The sequence below is a fragment of the Schistocerca americana genome, chromosome 2 (assembly GCF_021461395.2).
Source record: "Schistocerca americana isolate TAMUIC-IGC-003095 chromosome 2, iqSchAmer2.1, whole genome shotgun sequence".
NCBI classification, from domain to species: domain Eukaryota; kingdom Metazoa; phylum Arthropoda; class Insecta; order Orthoptera; family Acrididae; genus Schistocerca; species Schistocerca americana.
In genome coordinates this window covers 34,561,774-34,580,359 of record NC_060120.1, presented here as the reverse complement: position 1 = coordinate 34,580,359, position 18,586 = coordinate 34,561,774, and the positions used below count along the sequence as shown (strand labels likewise).

General features: G+C 38.9%; 1 protein-coding gene across 3 annotated transcripts in view; it reads left to right on the top strand.

Annotated features, from left to right (window-relative positions):
- LOC124595842 (hexosaminidase D-like) overlaps positions 1-18,586 on the top strand; it is a 232,136-nt gene that overhangs the window by 160,057 nt on the left and 53,493 nt on the right. For all 3 annotated transcript variants that reach the window (XM_047134742.1, XM_047134743.1, XM_047134744.1), the window contains exon 8: positions 10,078-10,245. In XM_047134742.1, the coding sequence (XP_046990698.1) occupies positions 10,078-10,245 (168 nt within the window). The remainder of the gene's footprint in view (positions 1-10,077; positions 10,246-18,586) is intronic.

Genomic DNA, 18,586 nt, shown 5'->3' with positions numbered 1-18,586 from the left:
TATAGGAAATATATGTATAAGAACAATGACGATTCTATATTGCATATGTACATAAGGATATAAAAACTATGATAATTTCACATCAGGGCTACATAAAAAGGAAGTGTGAGTGAATACATAAGAAGGTAGTGTGAGTAGTTAAGGAGAGCACAAGCCAAGGAGGAACTAATGAGCATAAGCCAGGGAGGAACTAATTGTGATAATTACTCAGGAATACCACTCAAACATTGTAGTGCCCCCAGAATTTTATGAAAGTCTGGAGACACTTGTGTTCCAGCCATTTCGAACACGCGTTATTTTAAAGCAGGGCATAAGGATGAGCATGGGATACTGCACCCATTTATTGTTTGTGCAGGCGAAACTGGAAGGGAGATAATTCGTCGGCGCTGGCAAGTGTTCAGCGCGACCTGCCAAGAATAAGCAAATACGGCCCGGAAGCTCCGTGGCCGGCTGCAAAGAGTAAATTAGCATTGTATTGTTAAAAAACAAATGGAGATACTCAAAATAGTGACTGTTTATTAGACGGTGAACTGCTGTTGAGAGCACATGGACTGGACGTGGATAGTCAGCCACGACAAAAGCTTATGTATTAATTGTGTTCAAAAATGTGTAATTAACTGATTCTGGGTGCCCGGTAATGTGTGGTCTTACATCATAAAGTTTAGTTGTTTTTTTGTACAAAGTGGAGATAAATATGTTCTGGTGCACTGAATGATATTCCAAGAGTAGCGTATTTTTTAAATAAGAAGAGAGAGAGTGAGAGAGAGTGGAAATTTCCCCTTCCTAGCAGTGAAATCTTCGGAGAAGCGTCCGGTGCTAGCAGAAGACATCGGCGCTGCAAGAAAGCAGAACCAGCATTCTTCAACAAGTAAGTCCACGGAAAATGCGTAAGCTATATAGAGAGAGCTTAACACTACACCGGGCCACCGCAACATTTGTTCTGACGATTTGTAGGATAGTGGGACAGGTATAGCATAAGTAAAGGTATTATATATTGAATAATATATATGTGGTGTATACTGGAAACATAGGAGTGGAAATGTAATGGAGGACTCTAGAGGATTAAATGAAGTATTAAGAAGTGAGTGTTTAGTGTGAAACAGATTTAGTTTCCAGACAATATTTAATTATAGTGTACATAAAGATGTATACTAGCGAGATGAACCATGATACCTATTCAGGAAGGATAAGGAGGGCGCACCCAGCATTTATTGGATATAAAAGGGCAGGTAGGCAGGCCTAAGAAAGCCTGACCTATACTGTGCAGACAGTATAGGTCAGACCTGTTCCATAGGAAAATAGGAATCAAAAGGGACATACCTACTGAAACAGAAGGAGGGAGTGCACTCATAGGGTCAACCCATATGTAACATGTAGGTACTGTTCCTAGAGGGGAAAGGGCAGTATCGTGAGAAAAGTCACAAAATTTTGTGGAGATTATTCTGGTAAGTTTGGATTCTATATACCACTAGCATTATTATGTTTTATGAGTGTCAGAAAGAACATGTTCATTTTCCCAGAGTTCCTCCAGACTACAAGCTATGGTAGATAATGAAACTAGTACCTTCTAAAGAAAAAACAGTACAGAGAAGTAGAGTAAGGAATGACATAATTAAGTGTCTGTGACACCTGGAGTTTGTGATTGGAAATCAAGAATGTTGTTCACACGATTCCTAGATGTAAAAGTACTAACTCCAGTAGTAGGTGAAATGCTCAGATAGTTATTATCAAAATGAAGAAAGAAGAGCTAGATATCAAGTACACGAGTACTAGAAGAAATATAATGTATACTGATTGAAATGTGAATTAGCATTGTGGGATAACGTATATAATGAATATGTATAAAATATCATAAAATTCTAGAGACACTCCATCTTCCACCATCTCAAACACTCGATATTTTAAGTATGAGTATGGAAGAGCGGAGATACGTCTACTGCGCCACTGGTTTTTGTGTGTGCAGGATTGACATGTATTGGGAGAATACTGCAATTGTGGCAGTCGATCGGCGTAGACAAGTGTTTACTGCTATGACCACAGAAGCTGTATGTGACGTACAAGGGGCAAGCAAATGTTATTCTTTGACGGTGTAATGATTGTAATTGTTATGAACAAATGAAATATGATTCGTCTAGAGACTCTTTCTTAATCTTGGTGTTAGACTTGCGAGTAGCAAGACCTGGTTTTGAATTTCTGGTGGTTATGAAACCCACCAGAATGTAATTATATTTAATAGTATGTAACGGGTATCATCGTAGTTGACTTGCAAGAATATGTATGTTTATGTAAAACTTGTGGAGATGAAAATATACCTGAACTGAAAGTATGAGGGTACCGAGTTATTTCTGGTGAGAGAGAGAGAGAGAGAGTATTTGTTAGTTCCTTTAACCAGCATTATTTCTTCGGAGACAAAGTTGTGGAGATTGACGTGGCCATATATTCAGAGAAGAAGATTGGCTAAATGTTTCAAGTAAGTCAACTGTAGTAAGAAAAGTGTGAAGTTCACAATCCAGTTTTGCACCGCTTCTCTTGTCATCGAAACTGTTAGAGCGTCTCCATGATATTTGGTATCTGGTAGGTGTTGTTGGTGGTTGAGCATTCAAGCATCTATTGTCACAACAAAAGTGACAATTTTTGATGCCATTGGTCAGTTTTGTTAGGACCATGACCATGGGTGCCCCAAGGACCATAACTAAATTCTATGGAGCCCTCTACCAGCACTCTTCTATGAGTGGTTGCAAAAGCTTTGGTATGCAGTATGGCTTTCTATAACTGGAGCATTATTATAATGTAATGTCGGATAACAGGAGTGATGGGTAATAGACTCTGGGCATTAAAGAAATCTGTAATGTCTTAACAGTACTGCTTCCATAGCTTGCCGGCCACTGCCCTGCAGACGACCCAATTTGTCATGCAGTGCAGACTCAGTGACAGCATGCTTGTGGCTAACCGGAACCATATATTCACCATTCACAATAGTTATGCCTGCTATGCTTCTGCATACAAAATGGTGCACTAAATGAAAATGCTCATTATTTTCAAGTGGCCCAGCCAAACATAACATTTCTTGTGATAAATGTGTACCTACAGAAACCTGAACTAATATCCATATACGTGACAGTACATTATCGTGAAAACCCACCTTTAGTATGCATGTACACAGTGCAGTTGGCAACACGTTCATGATCAGTGCACCTTTTGACATTGTCTCTGTGGCAGTAGTGTCACCCAGTGGAAACAAAGTCCCTCCAACCTCAACTGTATACTGCGACGGATTGATTTTAGACTGAGAGTTGCAGAATGTCTGTAACAAACCTAGTGCCACAACTCCATATGGTCAGAAAAAGTCTTAGCCCCAATGCTAAACTTGACCAGTGTTGTCCCCAATGAACTTTACCAGTGCTGGGACCATATGTTGTAGAAACCAGAACTTGTCTGAAAAGTTGATATGATACTGCTGCTGTGTCCAGAATTGTCAGTGGATGTTCCACTGTCAGCTCTGCTTTCTCTCTACTCTCGTGTCAAAGGAAGCTGATACAGTGGTCACTATCTTGACAGTTTGTGATGCTCCAGACATTGTTGCACTATGTTTGTGTGTAGATACTTGTATCATTGTAAATAATCCCATTTCCTGACTCGAGATATGTCACCTGGCTGTACAATGTTGTGCAGACGAGTGAACAGTATGGTTTGCCTCTTGGGTACTAGTAACATGGGTCCTTTGAGAGCTCATATTCGCATGACAGTCATGAGTGCTGACAACACAAGCACCCATATTGTGGGAAAAAAATCTTCCGTCTCAACAGCTCGTGGTCCTGCTGCTGTTGCAAAAGTTGCTAAGTTGCTGACAGGCGTTTGTCATTCTTACATGAAGCATAATGTGACCTCTCAAGCAAACAACATTAAAATGTGATTTTTAATGAGATACCTGCTGTGTAATTGTTCCTTATATACAGTATATAAATGGCATTACTCCTACCTATTGCGTGCAATTGCATTGAAATGCTAATCAGATATATGTAGTACACTTCATGGCAATTTGGTGGTCGTGTATACCGTCGCCGTGATACTGCAATTCTAATGGCCAGCAGTATGGATGTATTATAGAGCTGAATTACACTTTACATCACCAATCTAAAGTATGCAGCTTTTAGCACACATTTGTTCCACTTTAAACTAAGTAGTTCAATGTGAAAAAATAGAAGTCTTGGGACTAATGTGTCAATGTATTAATAGGGTCATATTTGAATTTTTGCAAGGAAAGGAGGAGCTGTTCTGGATGTGGCAAATATTTTTACAAAAGTTCAACAGTTCAGTGGGGAGGATGGTGTTTCTGACTGAAAAAGGAAAAAGAATCATATAAAGGTATATCTGAAAAGCCTTCATATTTGAGATTTTATCAAAAGAACATATTTCTAATTTCACAAGTGGGAAATAGTTTTGAAGACTTTCATTACTTTTTAATTAATCATCTCCACATGAAGAATGTCTGTTCCATAAACCAATTGACTTGGGTGTCCGCCCCCGGTAGCTGACTGATCAGCGCGACAGAATGTCAATCCTCAGGACCCGGGTTTGATTCCTGGCTGGGTCGTACATTTTCTCCGCTCAGGGACTGGGTGTTGTGTTGTCCTAATCATCATTTCATCCCCATCGATGCGCAAGTTGCCGAAAGTGGCGTCCAATCGAAAGACATGCACCTGGTGAACGGTCTACCCGATGGAAGGCCCTAGTCACACGACGTTGACCTGGGTGGTTCCACAGCTCACATGACAAAGGACTGAACTTTTGGGAATGCCCTGACCGTGTAACTGGCCCTCCCATTCTATCCATCTGTCTTCAGTAATACCATACAGTGCATCACGAGCAGTATGATTGAAATGCGGATGAGTCCCATTATTAGGGACAGAAAATGTAGCCTCTGTTCTTGGCAAAATTCACATTTATCTGTTCGCATCTGCTTTTGGCAAAATTTGCATCTTTTTTGTGTTTGTAAGTGATTAGATGTGCTAATATAAAATGTTATCATGCTACTTGAGTGAAGACGAACAAAGTCTTAGTTGTTTGAAACTGACTGTTGAAAAAAGTGGAGATTGGGAAAATTTTGATTGGATTGTTTGCTTTTGCAAAAACTTCAATGCCTTTTGTGCCGAAATAGCCTTTGTTTTCTTGGTTTGGCAGTATTTCAGCTCTCCAACCTCAACTCCTTTGGTTCCATCAGATTCACCTGGTCCTACTCCAAATCCCATGCCACTTTCCTCGACGTTGACCTCCATCTGTCCAATGGCCAGCTTCACACATCCGTCCACATCAAACCCACCAACAAGCAACAGTTCCTCCATTATGACAGCTGCCACCCATTCCATATCAAGCGGTCCCTTCCCTGCAGCCTATGTCTTCGTGGCAAACAAATCTGCTCCAGTCCCGAATCCCTGAACCATTACACCAACAACCTGAAAGAGCTTTCACATCCCGCAACTACCCTCCCGACCTGGTACAGAAGCAAATAACCAGAGCCACTTCCTCATCCCCCCAAACCCAGAACCTCCCACAGAAGAATCCCAAAAGTGCCCCACTTGTGACAGGATATTTTCCGGGACTGGATCAGACTCTGAATGTGGCTCTCCAGCAGGGATACGACTTCCTCAAATCCTGCCCTCAAATGAGATCCATCCTTCACGAAATCCTCCCCACTCCACCAAGAGTGTCTTTCCGCCGTCCACCTAACCTTCATAACCTCTTGGTTCATCCCTATGAAATCCCCAAACCACCTCCCCTACCCTCTGGCTCCTACCCTTGTAACCGCCCCTGGTGTAAAACCTGTCTCATGCACCCTCCCACCATCACCTACTCCAGTCCTGTAACCCAGAAGGTGTACACGATCAAAGGCAGAGCCACATGTGACAGTACCCATGTGATTTACCAACTGACGTGCCTACACTGTGAAGCTTTCTATGTGGGAATGACCAGCAACAATCCGTCCATTCGCATGAACGGACACAGGCAGACAGTGTTTGTTGGTAATGAGGATCACCCTGTGGCTAAACATGCCTTGGTGCACGGTCAGCACATCTTGGCACAGCGTTACAGCGTCCGGGTTATCTGGATACTTCCCACTGACACCAACCTATCAGAACTCCTTCCCATTACCCACCAGGGCTCAACCTCCGCTAATTCAATAACATCGTTGCTTCTGTACTTCCGCCTCGACTGACGTCTATACCCTAACTCTTTGCCTTTACATATGTCTGCTTGTGTCTGTTATGTGCGGATGGATATGTGTGTGTGTGCGCGAGTGTATACCTGTCCCTTTTTCCCCCCAAGGTAAGTCTTTCTGCTCCCGGGATTGGAATGACTCCTTACCCTCTCCCTTAAAACCCACATCCTTTCGTCTTTCCCTCTCCTTCCCTCTTTCCTGATGAAGCAACGGTGGGTTGCGAAAGCTTGAAATTTGTGTGTGTGTTTGTGTTTGTTATTGTTTCTATCAACGTACCAATGCTTTCATTTGGTAAGTTACAGAATCTCTGTTTATATAAGATGATGTAAGTTACCAAACGAAAGCATTGGTATGTCGATAGAGACACAAACAAACACGAACACGCACACAAAATTCAAGCTTTCACAACCCAGGAAAGAGGGATGAAGCAACCGTGGGTTGCGAAAGCTTGAATTTTGTGTGTGTGTTAGTGTTTGTTTGTGTCTCTATCGACATACCAACGCTTTTGTTTGGAGTGCACACAGGTCAGTATTGATATACTTGAGAGCTGGCTTCAGGTTTATTGGTTTTGCCCTTAGACACAACTCGAGATCATCAGCATACATGTGGTATTAGTAGGTAGTAGGTAAAAACTAATGACACATCATTTACGTACAGTGAAAAGGGCGTAGGACCTAATACCTAGCCCGAAGGGATGTCCTCCACTGTGACTTTCTGATGCCAGATGTGACACATTGGTCATAGTTGACAGTATCAAAGGCTTTGTTGAAGCCTAAGAAGCACATTGTAGTTGCCTCTTGTGCATCAGCAGCAAGCTTCAAGCCATCTGTTACCTTTATTAAGGCAGATGTTCTGCTGTTATGTTTATGGAAGCATGATCAGTATTCGTCTAGTAGGTCATTTGTAGTTTGGTAGTTTGTTACTGATCATTAGCTATATATTCTGAGGCCTTGGACAGTGCTGGTAAAATGCAAGTAAGTTGGTAATCAGAGGGTGCAGTGGTTACATCCTTTTTGGTAATGGATTAACTAGTCCCTGTTTGAGAGCCTCAGGGGAAATGCTTGCAGTTAAGGAGTGGGTAAACATATCTGTTATAGCGGGTCAGTAATAAGCTTCATAATTTGAACTGTGATACTCCTGTGTCCAGTAGTTACCGATCTGATATGCTTGATAGATTTTTTGATGGTATTGCATGTAACATGGTTTAGATAGAATTTTTGTTGTACAGTCATTTATCCCCATGTATCTACATCTATACTCTGCAAACTACCATGAAGTGCTTGATGCAGGGTACATTCTATTGTACCAGTTAGTAGGGTTTCTTCCCGTTCCATTCATATATGGGGTGTGGAAAGAATGAGTGATGAAGTGCGGAAAGAATGATTGTTTGAATGTCTCTCTGCATGCTGTAATTAATCTAATCTTTTCATCATGATTCACATGTGATTAATGTTTACAGGGTTGTAATATATTCCCAGAGTCATCATTTAGAGGTGGTTCTTGAAAATTTGTTAGTAGACTTTCTCATGATAGTTTAAGTCTTTCTTCAAGAGTCTACCAGTTCAGTTTCTTTAGTGCCTCTGTGACACTCTCCCACAGGTCAAACAAATCTGGAACAATTTGCACTGCCCTTCTCTGTATATGTCCAATATCCCCTCTTAGTCCTTTTTGGTTCTGGTCCCACACACTTGAGCAGTAGTCTTGAATGGGTCACACAAGTGATTTGTAAGTAATATCCTCTGTAGACTTATTGCACTTCCCCAGTATTCTACCAATAAGCTGAAGTCTACCAGCTACTTTACCCACAACAGAGTCTATGTGAATCATTCCATTTCATATCCATACAAAGTGTTACTCCCAGGTATTTTTACATGTTGGCTGATTTTGACTGGGACTCATTGACATTATAGTCATAGGACACTACATTTTTTTCCTTTCTGTGAAGTGAACATATTTACATTTCTGAACATTTAAAGCAGTTTGCCAGTCTTTGCACCCTGTACAAATCTTATCATGATCTTACTGAATATTTTGCAGCTTCTTTCAGACATTACTTCATTATAGATAACTGCATCATCTGCAAAAAGTCTAGGGTTACTATTAGTATTGTCTGCAAGATGACTAATATACTACATGAATAGTAAGGGTCCAAATACACCTCCCTGTGGCACACCTTAAGTTTCTTCTAGATCTGACAGTGATTCTCCATCCAAGATAACAAGCTGCATCCTCCCTACCAAAAAGTTCTCAATCCAGTTACAAATTTCAGTTATCCTGTATGATCGTACTTTTGTCTGTAAGCATGTAGGTGGTACTGAGTCAAACGTGTTTAACGGAAATCAAGAAATACTGTATCTACCTGACTACAGATGAAGTAATCAAAGAGTCTCTGTTTCATTTGTGGTTCAGTTGTGGTTGTAGGTAGTGTGAAGTACCAGTTCAGTTTGTTGGCAGGGACAATAGAATAAGCCTACACCAAGACCATGCAGGTTTTTCCATAGGGCAGCCGGTTTATTTCTGTTGCCAGTTAATGTATGGCCATGTTTAAGTTTTGCATTGAGAGTCATGAGATGTTATAGTTCCTCAGTTAGCCAAAGTGCAGGTTTCTTTCTTACTTTTCCGGTGTTTAGGGAGGGAGGGGATATATTTGTGATATATTTGTTGTATAGTTGAGTAAGTTTGTTAGTAAATCGATTAAGTTTTTCTTTTACATATGAGAATGGAATACTGTATTGGGAGAAAAATGGAAATATTAATTAGTGTAAATGAATTGTTTCCACTTGTTTTGGACTTTGGCTCAATGAAATGGAGCAACTTCACTGAGTAAAGAGCAGAAACTTTTGAATCACTTGCTATATATCAGAACATTTACTCTGATTCTAAACGGCTATTACTATTGACTTGTGCTATATGTTTATGATAGTTTCTTTTTAGTATCTTGAAAAATGCAGTTTTCATCGTAGTGTGTTTCAGCTTCTGAACCTGTCGCTGGAAACATCATCATCAACATACGCTTAAAATTATAGCGTTGTTACAGGAAAAATACAAAGTTGTTTGGTGCACAAACAGACACAACCGTACATTTACAAAATTCGTATTTTACAACAATTGAAATCACATGATTATGAACAACCAGAATCTCTCATGACCTTGCTGTTGAATGGGCATTATACTCTCTCCAATCTCTGAACAATGACAAGAATTTACAAATACCATATTATTCCATATCAAAGTGAATGATTTTTTTAATGAAAGATAGCAGTTCCAGTGAAGCAACATTTCATTTAATTCTCCCAGGAAATATATGTTATTGGTTGCAGTTAACTTGGATATTCTTCAGAAGTATGCGATACCCTAATTCCAGAAGATGCAGCCCCATTAATATTTCAGCTAGATGAATCACCACCACATGGGGCAACATGTATCCAAGAGTTATTGGGTTAAGAATATCTGATTTGGTGGATTGGAAGGGACGGCTCAATACCATGGCCATTGAGATCACCAGACACCACCCTGATGGATTCTTTCCTTTTCGGATATGTTATGACCAAGGTGTATGCTGCACCAAACGGGATATTTGCACATTGTATGAAAGAACCATTCAAAATGTTGAATGCATCATCCCTCAAATGCTGCAAAATGTGTGGCTTGTGACAGAGTAGTGTTTGGATATTTTTTTGTGTCACCAGCGGTGATCACATTGAGAGCATGAAATGAAATTATATGTGAATGAAAACCTTGGATGTATGTGCATAAGTCTAATATTATGTATAAGTCAGTTTTAATTATAGAATTGTGATCACTTAAAATCTGAGTAAGCATTCTGGCTTTTTTTTTTTTTTTTTTTTTTTTTTTTCCAGGTATGATCACTATGCGATAATGTGTGAACTGTTGGCAACCTCTCTACCAAGTCTCGCTGTGTGTCTGAGAATCTGGATGGCAGGCACTTACAGCAGTGATATACATACAACTGTAGCCAAAGCTCTTGGCTACTATGACACACCACTTTTCCTCAACCCTTTTCCAAGGTGAGCAATTTGTTTTCATTCATTGTTATCAGGATGTATTAATAGTCAGTGGTGGTGGTTGGTTAATATTTATTTTTAAGAACAGTAATTTTGCAAGCAGGTAACGCCATGTTCAGATGTGGAATTTGACATATCTGGCTCGGAGCTGTCTGTACTTCCTACTTTCCACTAACCGCTCCCCCTCCCAGCCCTGGTCCTCCTCATATTTTAATCTTTGTCTGCCTCCACAATTTTTTTCCTCTACTGTACATATCAGTTTCATGTTAGCTGTTTTAACAAACTCTTTATCTTCTTTTCTTGTAGTATTTTGTCTGGAGTTAACCATGAAATTGGACTTGCTTTATCATATTAAATATAAAAACCAGGAAAAGGGGAATGAGTTCAGGTGTTACAGATTTTTTTTACAATATAGAAGAAATGCAGTTTCTTAACAACAGTATCACATATAGGGATGAGTAATTAATATACAAATGAGTCTTATATTCAGTACATGCTTCACAGTTTGTGGGTTGCAGATGAACGAAAAGGAGAAGGCCAGGTCAGAATGAGTTGTGAAACGTAAGTGTTGGCAGATCTGCTAGTCACAAAATGTGGTACATTGTTCAGTCCATGATATATGTGACACACAAGGCTTAATAAATCTTTGGAAAAAAGAGTTCAGAGTTGAAATCATACAAATTGAAAATATAAATTACCAGTCAGTCACAGTTATTGTTCCTCTCACTGTGCATTATGGAGGATGATGCCTCCACCATCAGGTGGCTTTCTTTCAGTTAATAAGGCATAGACAGTTTGTATTTATGCCTTTTTGACAGCACCTAGTGGTACTGTCTGGAAAAGGAACACAAAAAGATTGTGTATTGTAGGCCCAAATATTTGCGATTGCTTTATTGTGGAAATGAATAGTAATTTTAACGCAGATGTCTATATCTTTGAATGGACAGGCTGCTTTTCTAGTTGCATTTACATCACACGAACTTTCCCTAAACTGAAATAATTATGGTGCACTAGATGCTAGCAAGTGCAAAGAGCATATAAAGTAATAACACTGCCAAGAGTGGGAAGTGTTATATAACATTTTATTTATTAGAAAAAGATGATGTGACTTACCAAACGAAAGCGCTGGCAGGTCGACAGACACACAAACATACACACAAAATTCTAGCTTTCGCAACCAACGGTTGCTTCATCAGGAAAGAGGGAAGGAGAGGGAAAGATGAAAGGATGTGGGTTTTAAGGGAGAGGGTAAGGAGTCATTCCAATCCCGGGAGCGGGAGGACTTACCTTAGGGGGAAAAAAGGACGGGTATACACTCGTACACACACACATCCATCCACACATATACAGACACAAGCAGACATATTCAAAGGCCTTTGAATAATTGATGCCATGCAGTAATCAATTCATTTCATGCTCGAACAGTCCACGGGTATACTGCCGGTTCATAGTGTCCAACGGGCACAATATTTCAGCGATCAGACATGTCGCCATCGTCAGGTGCGCAGACGAACTGAGCTCCTGAGGGCGGGCGGCCGATTTAAATCCCCTCCCCCCGCGGGCGGCTCTCTTCGCAGCTTGCGCCCGTGTGCCGGCGGTCGTGAAGACGTGGGTGTCGGAATCTGTCGTAGTGTCGATGTGCTTGCTACGTCCGCCCTGGTCGCCAGTTTGTACTTCTTGTCCGCGGGGGGAGAGTATTTAAATCAGCCGGCCGCCCTCAGGAGCTCAGTTCGTCTGCGCACCTGACAATGGCGACATGTCTGATAGCCGAAATATTGTGCCCGTTGGACACTATGAACCGGCAGTATACCCGTGGACTGTTCGAGCAACAAATACGCCAGGAGAAACTGAAGAATCACAATTCATTTCATGATTCAGAAGATAAGAAACTGAAAATTACATTCATTAACACAGAAATGAAATGTGTGCTATGTGTAATTCTGTGCCTTCGTATGTTTTTCACTTTACATACAGGGTGTCCCAGGAGGAATGGTCAATATTTAGGTATATGACACCAACAATCATTTGAAGCAAGAAGTCTAGTAAACAAAGGCCCAAAAATGGATACTTTAATAAGACTTATGACCACTTCTTCATCTTCAATATTTTAAAACGAATCTCTTCTACTGCATGCTCTTTGCTTTCCATATTTTGGGAGACGGTAGTATACACCAAAGCAAGAAAAAATGTCTTAGTAAAAGTGGGTTCTAAAATGCGTGCCTTAAGAGCAATGACCACTCTTTCAATATACAAGTTGTGTTTCACAGTAGTGAAGATCAATAAATGCTCATAGCTCTTAAGGTATGCACCTTAGAGCCAACATTTCCTGGACATTATTTCCTTGTTTTGGTCCATACTGCCACATTTCAGAACATGCAAAGCAAAGAGTTTGCAGTAGAAGAGATTTGTCTCACAGTACTGAAGATGAAGAAGTGCTCATAGCTCTTCATCTACATCTACATCTACATCACTATTCTGCAATTCATACTTCATTGCCTGACTGTGAGGGTTCTTCAAAACACCTTCTAACTATTTCTCTACTAGTCCTCTCTCTAACAGCATGTGGGTGAAATAAACACTTAACTCTTTCTGTATGATCTCTGATTTCTGTTATTTTGTTACAATGATCATTTCTCCCTATGTAGGTTGATAATAGTAAAATATTTTTACATTCAGAAGAGAAAGCTGGTCACTGAAATTTCATGAGAAGAGCTCGGTGCAACAAAAAACACCTCTTAATGTATGTATTTTATAGCCTTTTTTGCTTCAAATGATTGTTCCAGCCATATCCCTGTGTACTGATCATTCCTCCTTGGCCACCCTGTATAATGTTGTTAAATATTTGTAATGTAGACCACTATGCCTGCTCTTTGAGGGATTAGATCAAGATTCCCAGAAGACTTATGAACTATATTCGAAATCGAATGTTACAAGTGAAATACACACTTGACTACCCAGAACTTCCATGTTAGTTTACGTAGCTGTGTAAACAAAAGCAAGAAGAAACTCTAAAGAACAAAACTATCAAATGTAATGTTCCATTTATGGTTGTAACACTAGAACCAATGGCAGAATCTATATTACATATTCAATTGTTGAGTAATATACTGTGACACAAATTTATCTGTCATCATGTTATTAAATCAACTGAAATTATTGCAAAGTTTTACTTGCATCCCTAGCCTCATATTGTCATTTTTTTTTCTTTTGGTCTTTTCCTATTGCTCTGGAGATGAGACACCGAGGTAAATACGCGTATTCTGCATGGCAAAACATCCAGGATTCCATTCTTCCAGACTCATTGGTCATATGCATTCTTAGTAAACAGGGATAGGAAAGCTCTTGAGACTGAATAAATGGCAATAATAATACCAACAATAAAAAAACATTATTGAATGTAATTTATTGTATTACAGAAGTAGCTTGACAATTTAAATATAAAAATAGACTGATCGTTCAGATGGTGCAGTGAAAGTGTTTTCTTAGCATTTTGTTACTGAATTCTGTCTTGACTGTTTCCAGAGAAAAAAGAAAAAGGCAAAGCAATACACACCAGTAGTCAGAGATCCAAACCAGCAACAGTACTTGTGGTATACACACATATTTACAGACTTCTAGTTAGACATAATCATTAGATTTACTCCTGGTATACAATACTTTTTTTTACAAATAACTTATTAAAATAATGTAATGCCACACTGTACACTCATATCTCACTTTCGGTCACTACACACACTACACACACATTGTTTCATCTCTGGGCCATTTTCTGTACCGCAACTTCCCATTCACTATCCTGAAAAACTGAGTCAGCATCCCTCCATAATGAGTAAGATGTTGAGCTCAGAAAGAGGAAGAGGTGTTAGTATTGTGCTATGCATAGATTGGGGGTAAGTATTTCTAGAAAAGAAAAAAGGAGGGAAAAAACATAAAGTGAAGGTGTTATGTGTTATGTTGGATGTTTTATAATAATAATTATTATTATTATTTATTTGTACAACATTTTTTATCAAACCCGTACTCTGTTTTATCTAAGTAATCTTTCAATGTATAAAATATATTGCATAACAAGTCCTTTTTAGTGCCATTTTACATAAGTGTATTTTTGCAATTTTTTTAATCTCTTTCTGTAATTTATTGTACAGTTTTATTCCTTGGTAGAAAATGCTGTTTTGAGTTTTATGTTTATTTTTTCTTGGTAAATGTAAGTTGAGTCTATCTCTTGTTGCATGGTCATGGACAGAGCTGTATGTGCAGTAATTGCCAATGTTATTTTTGATGTGTATAACTGACTGGTAGATGTATTCAGGTGAAGCATTTAAAATCCCCAGCGTTTTGAACAGATTTTTACAATGAGCTCGACTAGTATTTTTGGTTATTATTCTTATGGCTCATTTCTGGAGTTTGAAAATTGTGTTCATATTTTGTGTGTTTGTTCCCCAAAAAAGAATGCCATAGCTAAGAATTGAGTAGAATTGAGTGTACATATGAAAAATATGTAACTAAAAGACACTGCATGTTACACACTGATGATAGGATTCCAAGGGCATAACATGCTGATGGCATTCTGTTTGCAACTGCCTTTGTATGTTCACACTACTTCAGCTGAGAATCAATATTCATTCATAGAAATTTTGCGTTTGTTACACAGTCTATAGAGGTGCCATCTACATTTAATTTAACAGTCATTTTTCCTCGTCAAACTGAAATTCATGGCATTAGTTTTCTTTATGTTCAATGTCACTTTATTGCTCATTGACCAGTCATAAACTTCCTCGAGAGTTTCATTTGCTTTCTTGGCAAGGAGTTCTCTTCTTTTCTCAATGACTATAATATTGCTGTCATAAGCGAAGGGAATTTTTTCCCTATGAGTAACACTAGTGGAAAAGTCATTGATGTATATCAGGAATAGTATTGGTCCTAATATGCTACCTTGCGGAACCCCTATATTAATGTATTTTGGTTCTGATAAGTGTTTTACTAAATGTTTAGATCTATTTGAAGTATGTGTTATCTCTACTCTTTGTACTCTATCTGCTAGGTATGATCGAAACCAGTCATGAGCTACCCCTCTTATTCCTAATGCTTCTGATTTATTTAATAGAATCTTGTGGTCGACTGTATCAGACACCTTAGAAAGATCCAAAAATATGCCTGTGACACACTCATCTATATCAAGAGCATCAAGTACAACTTTTGTGAATTCTACTATAGCCGACTCCGTATTTTTGCCACTTCAGAAATCAAACTGTGATTTGCTTAAAAGATTGTATTTATTCAGGTAATTCATTAACCTGTCTTTCATAATCGCTTCTATTATTTTTCAGAATAAGTTTGGTAGTTAATGCTGCCAGTTCACACCAAGAAATACAAAACCAGTGGAAATTTTAGGGTGAAATGACCTTCCAAGGGTTGAAAAATTAAATTTTCAATTTTGATGTCATATAAACCTGATGACTATTCAGATTCATTCATCAATATGGAAAGAAAATATTACGAGAATTTAGCAGGATCAATCAGCAGCAATGCCGAAAGTGAGTGAATGATCATTAGGTGCCAAAAATCATCAGCAGTATTGCCAAATGTCAACTGAACTAGCAACAAGAAGAACTCCATGGACAGTTTGCAATGCCCTCACTGTTATCCACAGCCTGCTCCAGCCAGCCCTTAGCGTAGCTGTGCTACCAGCTGCTGATCTGAGGGACGGCTTCAAACCAACAGCAGATTACACTATTGAAAAATACAAATGAATTGCACATTTTATACTCTTCTGCTTGTGTTGAAGCTTATTTTAACAGAATTAAAATTTCATACAAACACCCATGTCCAAAATGTCAAGGAACAATAAGATACTATGCACTGTTGAACTCAAAGAGACTGTATCTGCATCCGGTATGGTGTCGTACGCAACTATGATATCAGGAGTACCAACAGAAAGTTGAAGTATTATCGATATGTTACTGGCATTGTGTGAAATGCTGGTGTTCTATAGAGCGCCTAGGTAAAGTATAGAATGCCTAATAGATTTGGGCAAAATGTGAAATATAAGTTTTCTGTGAAAATGGCCTGTACCATTTACACAAAATATTGAAAGGGCACGAGATGAGAAGCCTTTATAAATTAATACGAATTTGAAACTGAAAAAACAAAAGTACAAAATAATGCACAAGATATTCTTTCCAGAAAACAATGAAAGCAGAACTGAGATTGAAGTACTTGTTGCAGTAAGTATTACTTTTCTTCTTCACAAAAAACCACTTTACATTTTGGCAATTTGATCATGTACATACATTTCAAGATTTAAAAAAGAATGCAAACAGAATATTGTTACCGGTAAAACACTAACTGAATTAGATAACTCACAACCTGAAAGATGAGAGTATGGATACCTTAGCCACCTATCTGGAATCAAAAATGTTTACCATATTAACTCAGTGTGATGCCTTAAGTGTGAATTATTCAGAATATGCCATTGAGATGACAAGAAAAAGTCAAAAGAATGTAGCTGGATCACTCAGTCCCACATCCGCAAACCACTGTTATGATAATAGAGTTGCCAATCAGTGCCTACTGTGTTGCAAAGTCTTGACTATGCTAGTGTCAAGAAAAATGTGTTTTCCTAGCTGGAATCACGCAAGCACAGATCCAGTCATCCAGTCTACCGTGAGACACTGTACTCTTCAAATTTCAGGAGTCACTGATTTCAAAACGCTGTGACGAACAACTAGCAACTTAAATGATGTGCTGGTATACAACAATGAAGGGCTTTCTGCATAAAGTTCCGACTGCCTGATGAATTAAAACTTGTACTGTCCTGACCAGGATTCCTATTCTTTTTATTGCCACAATTAACTAATTCCACTACATCAAATTTCAACCTAACCATTTTCTCTGTTTAAATTCTTTAACCTACCTAGCCAACTAAGAGATCTGAGATTCTACAATCTGACCTGTAGAAAACCAGTTTTGCTTTTCTTGATGATGACATCCTTCTGAGTAGATCCTACCTGACGATCCAGACGGAGGACTATTTTATCTCTGAAATTAAAGTGTAGATGCTTGCACAGGACAGACTAGCATGGAAAGCTGCACCAAACCAGTCTCTGGACTGAAGACCACAACAATAACAATAAAAACAACAATAATTTATTTTCTGTTCTACAGTTACTTGTCTCAATATCTGCCATTTTTTCATTCATGGGGTGACTGAAAGCAGAAACTGTGTTACAATCTTCCACAAGGAAACTATTTTGGAAGAGGTAATTCAGTATTTCAACCACAGTTTGGTGGATGCTGTTCATCGAAGATGAGTGTTGGTTCATGGTAATGTGCCTAGGTTAATATGTTACATGAATGGTTTCACACTATCTAGTGGGATAGTGGTAGAGTATAATAGTAGGAGTGCAATCAATGAATATGACATCACTGCACCCTTCTTTTTCCACAGGATGACGATCTGTGATTCACTTGGAACGTGAGTGTCATTGGTGTGGACACAGACATTGCTCAGGTTGGGAGAAATGGTGGAAAATCACTTTAGGAGTTGTGGGAATTATATTTGGTAGGACATTTCTCATTTTAGGTCACATTGAGAGGTAGTAAAACCTCTACTGGAGGGTATGGCTCAGCTGTTGTGGTGTCAGATGATATTGACTGACCAGAGAAGAAAGAGGTTGCTGGGAAGGGGGGAAGTGAATTCTTATGGAAAATTTTGACAGGTTTGTCATGAACAAAGGTTCTTACAGAGTCAGCAGTGAAGCAGAGGTCAATTTCAAAGAACTGTGGTTTACTGAGTCAAAGAGGCACGCGTAGAACAAATGGAGATAAGGTTTTGAGATTTGAAGCAGTGGTAGACTGTGTTCCTGGCCAGATTCCAGATCAAAAATGTTGTCAATGATCTGGAACAAATTATTATTATTATTATTATTATCATATGCATCAATTACAGTAATACTCATTTAGCAAAACAATGAAATTATGTATAGTACACAATTTTTAAAACGGTTCAGACTACACTCGAATGTTGATGGACTCGATCCAGCGGAGTGCCTCATGGGATGCTTGATGGATCTTCTCAATGCCACCAGGGAAGTGTCTGATTGGACAGTTTAAAAATTTAGTATTCTGGGTTGCTAGAAATAATTACTCAAGAGGTCCCTAGAAAACTTTGGCATGGGGTTATGCTATTCACATGCCCACGACAATACCATAGATATGTTTATGGATAAAACTAACACAGGGGAATTAGTTGTAGCTAGTGCTATAGTTGTTAATCATTAACAGGAAGTTAATTATGGATTTATAATCAAACTGACATTGTGATAAGTAATGTTCAACAGTGGCA